At 47.3% G+C, this 10,718-nt stretch overlaps 1 protein-coding gene across 1 annotated transcript in view; it reads right to left on the reverse strand.

The window, feature by feature from the left end:
- Positions 1 to 9,926, reverse strand: part of CCDC60 (coiled-coil domain containing 60) — a 33,294-nt gene extending 23,368 nt beyond the window's left edge. Inside the window, exon 1 of the mRNA XM_042441493.1 lies at positions 8,555 to 9,926. Within this exon, the coding sequence (XP_042297427.1) occupies positions 8,555 to 8,839 (285 nt within the window). The 5' untranslated portion in view covers positions 8,840 to 9,926. The remainder of the gene's footprint in view (positions 1 to 8,554) is intronic.
- Positions 9,927 to 10,718: the final 792 nt, after the last annotated feature.

Consider the following 10,718-nt stretch of genomic DNA (forward strand, 5'->3'; position numbering starts at 1 on the left):
TCCCATGTAAGCAGTTTATAGAGATCAGTCCGTCAATTCTAACTCTGGCAGCGCCCAGAGGCCTATAAGCTACAGTTTACTGGATCAAGATGGTTATGTCAGAATCAGGTTTCTACCTTGCTTTAAGCACTTCCAATAATAATAATAATATTAATAATAATAGCAGCTTTATTTTTACCCCGCCTCTCTGTCAAAAAGGCAATCAAGGCAGCTTACAATTAAAACTCTAGGAGCCTTAAAAAGTGCGAGCATTTTGTTTGATGGAGCCCTTCCACTCCTCTGCATCAGGTTTCATTTTTTTCATCTGTATATTCTTAACATGGAAATGCCCTGGGTTGCCTTGCTTGTTTTGTTATGGTTTCTTAGAACTTTCTTACAAATAATTTCAGAGGTATAAAAACTTTGACAAACTCAGGTCGGGACACCCAGCTTGGTGGCGGGGAGACAGAATTGCGCCAACGTCCCATTCAGTTTCATGGTGTTGTCATTCCTTTCCTTTGCCTCCTAAGATGATGTTCCCTCCCACCCAACCGACTGGTTGCAAATCTATCGACTACAGCGTTCCTACTTCTGGAGCAGTCCAAATGAATCTAACTGGACTGCTCTGCAGGAAAGTAATTCTGAATTGCAGCCTTTAAGAATTAAGATGCGAGGACCGTTTCTTGCGTAAATCCAGTTAGTGCCATTCTTACATTTGGGCTTAGAATCCCTGAATGATTTCAGTCAGTCTTGGTTCCTTGCCCAGCCAGAGTATCTGAAAAGAACGAGCCCCCCCCCCCCCCCCGGTGTAGCCACATGAGCCAGAGCTTTCATCTCTCTTCATCCACCTGCCAATAAATAAAATAAAATACACCCTATTGTACAGACCGAGCCTTTATTTCTGCTTCCAGGATTCTGCTTTGCTTTGTTTGTTTCATTTCCATGGCCATTAGGAGGAGTGTCAAAGATAGCCCTCCCTAACTCTTCCATTTGTTCCAGGCTCCTTTCCTTGGCTGAGGTTCCTCCTTATCTGTCTTATTCAGGGTCTAGTTTTGTATTCATCCCATACTCCAGAGGAAACATATATAGGTGCTGTTATGATTTAAAAAAAAAACACAACCCATGCTTTGTCAGAAACGCATTCATGAAGTCGTCTTTGGACCTGTGATGGATTTCACTGGAGCCTGGGAAGAGGCCTGGTTTCAGACAGGGCTCCATGAACGTTTTTTCAATACCAATTATAATGGGAGCCTTGAGGGAGATGTGGAGTCTCAGTGTGTCTGATTCTGGATGGACGTCCACTGGATTTGTTCCCAGAAAGTGGATATCTTCTAATAAGAAAGAATCATAGAATAATAGAATCATAGAGTTGGAAGAGACCGCAAGGGCCATCCAGTCCAAACCCATTCTGCCATGCAGGAAATCCAAATCAAAGCATCCCCATTGACAGATGGTCATCCAGCCTCTGTTTAAAGACCTCCAAGAAAGGAGACTCCAGTACACTCCAAGGAAGGAGTGTGTTCCACTGTCGAACAGCCCTTACTGTCAGGAAGTTCCTCCTAATGTTCAGGTGGAATCTCTTTTCCTGTAGCTTGCATCCATTATTCCAGGTCCTATTCTCTGGAGCAGCAGAAAACAAGCTTGCTCCCTCCTCAATATGACGTCCCTTCAAATATTTAAACAGGGCTATCATATCACCTCTTAACCTTCTCTTCTCCAGGCTAAACATCCCCAGCTCCCTAAGCTGTTCCTCATAGGACATGGTTCTCAGACCCTTCACCATTTTAGTCACCCTCCTACATTTTCTATGTAGATATGGTACCCATAACTCATTGGAAAATTGTAATAGATGTTTCCAAATCTGTCACTGCATTTTTGGGTGTTGCTCAAGTTGCGGTAAGCTGTTTTAAATCAAAATCCCACACGGGGGGCTTCTTAGACTCAAAAGGACGTCCTGCCATGATCTATTGTTTTACTAACCCGCCCCGATCCATTGGAGAGGCAGGATAAAAATAAAATGTATTATTATTATTATTATTATATTACTATTATTATTATTGACATCTTTATTAAAAGGCTAGTAGACAGGGGAATGCTTTCTGAGGCCCTGCTGCTAAGATTCCTCAGGCAGGAGGAAAAAGGAGGAAACAGGAGAAGACCAAGTCACTGCGGATAAAACTTTTGGCATTTTAAAATAGGCAGGAAACGAAGAGATCGCTCTCTGAGACATTGCTGGTGAGATTCCTAATGTTAGAAGGCCCTGTGAAAATAGTCTGGAAAAGTTTCCAGTGCCACCTTTTTCCACATCGCTGTTTTGAACACACAAAGACATGAAGCTGCTCCGTGGTGGTTAATGGTGGTGATGGTTTTATTTATCTATATCCTGCCCGTTTCACAGCACTGGGACTTCAGGCCGTTTGCGGATTATAAAAACCAGTACGGATGTTTAAAAACTCTTGATCCAGGGCGTCACTGTCCACACCAACAGATAGTGGCCCTTCAAGGCTTCAGCCAGCCGTTTCTCCAGTCCTGCCCACAGACGCCAGGGAACTATGGGGTTCCAAGAGGTTTCTCCGGTGAGCCTTGGATCGCATGAAGCCCTTGCAGAGAGCTCCAAAATTGCTGATCGTAAGAAGCACATGTGGCCAGCACTTGTCACATTTCACCCCCAGAGGAGGTTGCGCGGTGCTTTCGGAACCGAGATGTCCAACTGTCAGACCTGTGTCTAGCAGAGGAAATAAACACGCCGCAAATCTTGACAAGACGAAGGATGCAACGCGACAGGCCTCCTGGCACCAATTCCTCACACAGCAGCTGGTCTAGCCTCAGAAGAATGAAAACATTGGCTGCATCGCCTGAACTTTTTTTTTAATGTCATGCATAACCCGAGAGTTCACGCAAGTCACTTTATGCCCACTTGCAAGTTGGGTGCAAAAAATGAGTACAACAACTGCAGGGGAGTATATGGAAACCAAAAAAAGCCAACGAAAACGAGATTTCAAAGGATGTACCCAAGGGCCGAACCTGTTTTTAGGACAAGCTCCAGGAGACAATTAATGAAATGTGTCCAAGAAGCCTGTCATGGAGAGACAAGGAAAGAACCCAAAACCTTAATATGATATGCAGCTCACGGTCAAAGCGACCTGGATGGAGCATTGGGCAGCTAGTATCGGAATTTCAGTAAGACTGAATGGGCCTCCACTACCTTGGAGCCTTCCTCTAGGATCGAACTCACAATGGCCTCATTCCCACTTACAAGTAAATCGCTTTGCCATCCGAAACGATGGACTGGTTCGGCAGCGGAGCGTGGTCTGCACCACATTTGCCCCAATTGCACTTCCTTGCTGCAAAATAAAGTAAAATAACCCACTTGTGGTTCATATTGACGAATCAATCGATTCAAAATGGAGCCGCTCCATCTGGCCAAAGGGCAAATTTAAAGCCATTCCAATCCACAATTGGTTAGCACTTGCGCAGAATCGACTTATCCAAAAAGATGCGGGGGAAAATCAGTGTGAAAAAGACGTGGCTTAAATGGGTCTAGCGCATGGCCCCCCTCTGACCATGTCTCTATGGGTAGACATCCACTTGTGCATGTGCACATCCATGTAAAAAAGATGAAGGGGGAGAAGCATACTGTATGATACAGAAATTGTAGTTTGAAGTCAGAGCGAGAGGGAACTAGCTCTACCTAAGTTCACCTTGTCAAATGCAGGCCTTACAGAAGTGCCTCAAGTCACCTTGCCTTCCAAAGGAAACCAAAGCTGGGCGAATGATGGTGCCCCTGGAACCACTTCTTCCCCATTTGGCGAAGAGCACAGCAGCATGTTCTTTTCCAAAAATGATATATTACAGAGCAGCATCAGATTAGGCCGTCTTGGAAGACGGCAGTCTCTGTCTTGAAACGTAGCCCTGGAGAAGTTCTGCTGATATACGCGAAGGAGGAGAGGGCTGTGGTGAAATTGCAGGGTGTCAGAGGAATACAGAGCGCGGCCCATGCTTTGCCCACTGGTGTGGCTTACTGTCAGCACACTGGCGTCCTCGCCATTGTTATTTGACCTTCGGAGAGAGAACTAATCGCTCCTGACATTTTGTGATTGTAATGACAGCTGCAGGCAGAGACTGTATCATAATTGCAGTCTAGGAGCCTTAAACATTCACTCAGCTTCAATTTCGAGGTTGTGTTCCATTAGTCTCAGGGTTTTCGTGTCGTGCCACCATTAAATCATTGTTTTCACTTGACAGTATCATCCTGGCCGAACCCCACGGGGGGCGGATTATACAGTTTCTTAACATTCATAGCAAGGGCAATTGGCCAGTCTCAACCGTCGTGGCCCGAAGCACCATTCCGATGCTGAGCATCCAGAAGCAGGCAGTCCTCCTTGATTCTTTACAGGCCAAGGATGACAGGCCAAGTGCCCCTGCAGCGAGACAGTTGCGTGATGACCCCCAAAAGACACCACACCGCAACCTCCCCGCTGGGTTGCTAAGGAAACTAGAGACACAGGGGCAGAAACAGGGAAACAGGTGATGGAGCAGATAACATTAATGGACAGAGTACCAGATTTTGCTTGGATTTGAATCAGACCTGAATTTCAAAGGCTGGCTTTAGGGAAGTCATAAGGCATGGAACTAACCAACCTCACAGGGTTGTTGTGGAGATCAATCAGCTTTCTGTCTTTATACCATGCCAGAACCTTGGTCTGTTATGCTCAGTATTGTCCACCTAAGAGCTCTCCAAGATTTCAGACACACCTGCCTGCAGATGCCAGAGACGGAATCTGGGCTTTCTGCATGCAAAGCTGGTTCCATAATATGTGACACTCAAGGGACACTAGAAGAAGGATATCAGATGGGATAAATAACAAGAGGCAGATGGCTACATGTTACCTCCAATATCCAAGGCTGCATGCCTTCAAATTACCAGTGTCTGGGGAGAAACGAGGAGAAGGTGCTATGCCTCTATGCCCGGCTTGTGTGCTTCCAAATCACTGGACTAGTGAGGTGGTTTCCCAATGGATGCCTCAAATTACAAGACTCATTTGACTTGGCGTCAATACCAGAGATCCCATGATCTTGTCTCTGATGGAGCTGGATACTGTCAACAAGAGCAAAATGGCTCCCAATTGGCCCATTATATATACCATTAGAGATCTGGAGTCTTTCTATCTTGCTGCAAGCTCACAGGTGCACCATGGCCGGGGATCATGGGAGTTATGGCCCCAAACATCTAAAGGAGAGCAGATTGGGGGCTACTGCTGGGGGGACATGACTTTTTGTGGTCAGAAACCTATGTTAAAAGGACGAAATGTACGCCCGTTGTGACCAGTGTTTTTCTATCTCAGTTGCAGCAGATACAGGCCTATGGCGAAACAAGAGTGGACAACATGCAACACAAAATCTGCTTTTACAGCTGAGCCGGTTCTTCCTGGAGTATCAGACAAGGAAGAGGGCTGAGCAAAATTCTCTCCCTAAAAAAACCCTCATATGGCTGGATATCTATGGCGCATTATAAACAGGCCTTTAATACGCCCCCGTCACGTGCTAGGGGTTGGCCGAGGACCTAGCATCCATACCGGCCTCACCCCTAGCACGTGATGGGGGCGTAAAGATGGCAGCGCCCTATACACACGGGCGCCGCCATCTTTACATGCTGGACGCGTTGCGTCTGCACGTGTCGCCCCAGAAATGACGCCACAAATGCACCCCTTGCGCTTTGCGGCGCCTCTTCCGGGGCCTGAGAAGGAGCGCGATTTCAGCGCTCCTTCTCGGCAACGTCTGGGAGCCACGCCGTTTAAAGGCTGCGGCTCCCGGATGGTGTAAGCGGCAGTGGCAGCAGACCGCCGCAATCCGGCGGTCTGTAACGCACCACCGTAAGAGATCCAATGAGCTCATCTTTGCTGCAGCTGGATATTGTCAGTAAGAGCAAAATGGCTCCCACTTGTCACCTTATACACACCATTGCAGGCCAAGCGTTCTTCCGCATTTTTGCAAGCTAGGTTTACGGAGCAGAGAGAAATACAACAACCTGACCGGAAAACAAAAGTGTATAAATAGTTGTTGTTTCCCCTCCCCTCCCCCCCAAATGCTCTAATGAGCCGGTAAATAGCTACTCAGAAAGGGAACATTTCGCCGGTTCATTAAACAACAGTGGTGCCACTTGACAAAAGCAAAGCAAAGGTTATTTGGAAGAAAATTTGGGGGAGCAGTTGGAAAGCCAACCAACCAACCAACCAGCAAAACCCAGGCCTGGATTGCATGCGCTCAGATAAAGAGTCCCCAATTTCTCATTTCTCATAGATAACTGCCATCGCTGACGGCTGTGGCTTGCTGCTTGATCATGTTGGAGGACAAAGCCATCCACTAGAAATAGCTCTGGAGATGGTTTGAAAATGAGCTCATTTTTCCAGGCCACTTCTAAGCTTCAGCCACAGGCAGCGGCAGCCTTTAATTACATGGAGCAAATGATCAAAAGTGTCAGGGAAGTTGCCCCGGCTCAATTGTGGCAAGCCATTGAAAGAGGCCTGATCCGGCAGAGGGTTCGGCTGTCATCCGCTCCCAACATTACTCTCCCTTGCAGTCCGGGAAACAGAACAAGATCACAAAATACACCAGATTACAACAAGTCTACAAGTGCAAAGAACAGCCCTTTGGTACTTTCTATATGACAGGTTTACGTTCGGTGTCGTCCGTCAACCTGGAAACGGTAGTTCTCTATGAGGACTGAGGATCTTCGATCATCCTCAGCATCCCCTCCACTGCAGTTTCCAGGTTTCTCTGTAGGAAGGTAAACTCAGCCTGGCAAATAACCCTAAAAGAGCCACTAGCCTACCATTTTAATTAGCCTGGCATCTCAAGGAATATCTGCATTGCAAAGCTGAAGTACCCTCAACAGCCTCAAAGATGGGGAGGGTAGTTAGCCAGCTTTTTGAACATTTCAAACACACGCTCACCTGGAGCACAAATATGCCACTTTACTCCCCATCCAATTACCTTGCCCAGGATACTATGACAACGGCAACGTAAAACTGGAATATGTTCCCACTGCCATCGTCTCTAGATTCAGCAAAGTGCTCAGGGACCCAGCTCAGTGGCAGGGCGCCCACTTTGCATGCTAAAGGTCTGGGTACAGCTGGCAAATCTCAACCTTCTACAAGGTGGGAATCGCCTATCTGTGGCTGGAATAACGGAGTCTTGTAACAGCACATCCCAAAGATTCTTGTATTGCCTATTTTATCAAGGCACCCATTCCGATTTAATCGGCCCAATCCTATAGGCTCTTCAGCAAAGAGAGAGCTGCAGGCTGTTCCTGGGTCCCTTCTTCAGCCTCCTCCTCAGACTCTTCCTCCAAGTCCCAGTCCTGCAGCTCCAGGCCCAAGCCACTTAGCTCTAGGCCTGCATACAAAGTCAAACCCAGTGCAACATCTTCTCAGGCTGAAAACCACTAAAGAGTAAGGTTTTTATGCAACCGCAAATAACACGATTAGTGCATCTTTCACTACGGGAACAGAAATGACATTAATGCAATTTTTTGTCAACACAAATGGCTCCATTTCCCTCTCTTTGTTTGTGGCGCAAGACAGTTCTACCCATTGCATTACAAATCTCCTTTGCGACTGGCACACACTTACCCTGCGGAATCATATTACAAGGACAGGAAAGGGCCGGGGGGGGGGCACAAATGGAAAAGAGCAGAAATGTTTGGAGTGTGTCCAAATAGAAAAAGAAAAAAAAAAGGATGACAACATAGTCACTTCTCTTTACTTTAAGGAGTCAACAAGCCACCCCACGGGTATCGCGAGATGAATTGGCCACAGCAAAAGGAGGGCCAGCATCACCTCTCCTTTTTGCCTTCCCAACAGCCTGTTAAGGAATCAGACCAGACCTTTTAACATGAAGCCGGGAACACTCGGGAAATCAAAAAAGGCTGTCTGGGGGACAACGTTCCTTGATTTTCAATGAATCAGAGCTGCCTGCTCAAAGTGTGCCTATCTCTAGAGAGCCTAAGTTAGGCGTCTAAAAATGAGATGGGTCATTTTGCAGCCCTTCAGTGAATGCTGAAAGGGCTCAGTTGGGCAGTTCAGGAACAGCTTCCAAAGAAGGGACTGGCGAAAGTTACCACCCCAGAGATCACTTCCAGAGAAACGTGGGGATGCTGCTCTCTGAACACTCTCCTGGCACCTCCAAGTCCAAATGGCAGGAGTACCACCTATGAAAGATAGTGTTAAGGCGTCCGTATCAACTCATTAAAGGTAAATTAATTCATGGACATGTAAACATTTAGGGGGGAAAAACCTTAAAATTAATTGGTTGATTAATTATTTCTAAGATAATCCATAAAACATTCAAGTAAGGAGAAAGGTTGTTACTCAAAATCAGCATCCTTGGTATTTAATGGTAAAGCTCGCTCTCGAGTTTTAGCTTGTAAACCTCAAAGTAAGGGCTGTCCTTTATTGCTGATCTCTGTAAGCCATGCCAGGAGATTTCTGGTTGGAGAACAGAGTCAAAATATTTCAGATAATAAACAACGGTAAGAGATATAATAATAATAATACCAGGAGGACAGCACACCTACCGTAGGGAGCTGCCCCAGACCATAGAGGGTGAGTTTCTTTGGATCAAGGTAAAGAGGGTCTGCGAAGTCCTGGTAGGGTTTCCAAGTGGGACTAAAGTAGCCCTGCTGCGTGAGTTGTTTGATCCTCCGGTGGTAATTTTCCCGGAAGACATGCTCTCTCGTGACATCCCAGCAGTTGTAGTTGGTGCTGCTTCGAGCTTGCACCTTCTGGCCTTTCTGGGAGGGGATGGGCAGGGGCCTGATCAAGACAAAGTACCTCGGGTCCACTTTGGGATTCAGCGGCATCTTGCTTGTCTCACCAGGCCAACACTTTTGCTATGCAAACCACTCTTGCAAGGCAGCCACAGCCTGGGCACCCACTCCTATGCTATTCCTTAGAATCTCTTCCTGCAACCAGTCACCTTCCTCAACCCCAAGGCAGCTTAAATGCAGGCTTAAAAAGACAGAAAGACAGCACCACTGCTGTCTTGCTGACAACGCGGAACTCACTGGTAAACCCCAAACTAGCAAGCCCATGCCAACTTGGGTGGCCAAGTACAGCGAAGACCTCCTATGGGTACAAGCTTGTGTCTTCCACTTGTTGCCCCAGTCTTAGCTAGAAACACCTCTAGGCACTTCAAGTCCTACCAAGGGGACTAACAACTAAGGAGACAGAGTGCCACCAAGGAGGCTTCCTGCTAAGTCAGGATGGCCCCCCAAACAAAAAGAGGCTGCCTCTTTTTCCCTGCCAAGAAATTCCCTCCGACGAACTGCCACAAATGCAGACTCAGGACTCCACAGAGTCACTTGTCACGCCTGGGCCGTCCCTCGGCCACCATTCCTAACCGACCCAGATTACGGGGTTCGCCTGACTCTGGATCTGGGGTGCCACCCTGCTGAATGGTCTCGATCGCCCGCTCAATTTCCGCTCCCAAAGCCTCCCCTCGACCAACCCGGCCCTTGGCTGGCATTGCCAACCCTGCAGAGCCCTCCTGGCTTTTAAATATCTTCCGGAGAATAACCGACTTTCTTAGCTGGCTCCCTTCCCCTTTCAGAAGTTTCTGGTTGTGGCTGTTGCCTCTGCCCTCCCTTGGGAGGCCCGACAAAGGCCCTAACTGCTAGGCCTGGCCTTCCAAAGGGAGTCCCTGAGGCTCCTTTCCTGAGTTCAGTCCCTGCAGGGTTTGGTTTTGGGGGGAGAAAGCAGGCCCCTCTTCTTGCCCCTGGCAAGCTCCCCCTTCCTCAGCCCCATTGGAGGCCTTTCTGCCTCCTTCCCCAACTGGGGGCTCAGCCTCCTTTGCTGCCGGAGGCCAAGAGGGAGAGAGAGACCTTGCCTGTTGTCCTAGCAACCGCTTTGAAAATGCGCGGGCTGGGCCAGCGTCGGAGCCTTTCCTTCAACACGCCTGAAGCCACTTCCGCCCGGCTTCTCACAGGAAAGGATGCCAGGCCGAAGGCAGAGCCTTGGGGCCTTTGGCCTTTTCACGCAGGGCCTCCTGGGCGTTGATTTTGGACCGCTGGGTTTGAGGCGGCTTGAGTTCCATAAGATAAACGTCCCTGGGCTTGTGCAACTGTAAACATAGAGCACCACTTGGCAGTTGGAAGGGGCCAAAATTAAAATAGGCGAACACAGATAGGTTTTAATTCACTATTACTTTATCTACTCAGGTATAAGTCTAGACATTTTAGTCAAACAATTGACACAAAAAACCTGAGTTGGCTTATCTATGAGTCAATATAAGTACTGTACTTTAACTCTTATTTCAAAGAAGGAACCATCCCCTGGTGAAAAGCAAGAGTATACTCTGTCCTGGAAGCCCTGAACCCCTCTAGTCTCTCATCCATCCTGCCTTAAGAGAGAACACAAAGAGTTATGTCTGCTGGGATTTTATAAGGTCTTTGACATTGTTTTGCTTGGCTTCATCCTTTAGATCCTTTGCTATATGCCCCTTAGCTTTACCCTCGACTTATCCACAGGGTCATATCAAAATCCATAATTTTGGTCCCAAAACTTGTCCTCGACTTATACATGAGGTCGACTTATAGTTGAGTATATACAATAATTAATAATGATTAATTAGTAAGAATTGACATTATTAATACTAATTCCGTCCTCCTCCTCTGATCTCAGCATTGGCAGTCGTCTTTGGGCTAAGCAATAAACCATCTTTTTCTTGTTGGTCTCAGAAAT

Source organism: Sceloporus undulatus, chromosome 10 (genome assembly GCF_019175285.1).
Source record: "Sceloporus undulatus isolate JIND9_A2432 ecotype Alabama chromosome 10, SceUnd_v1.1, whole genome shotgun sequence".
Classification (NCBI taxonomy): Eukaryota; Metazoa; Chordata; class Lepidosauria; order Squamata; family Phrynosomatidae; genus Sceloporus; species Sceloporus undulatus.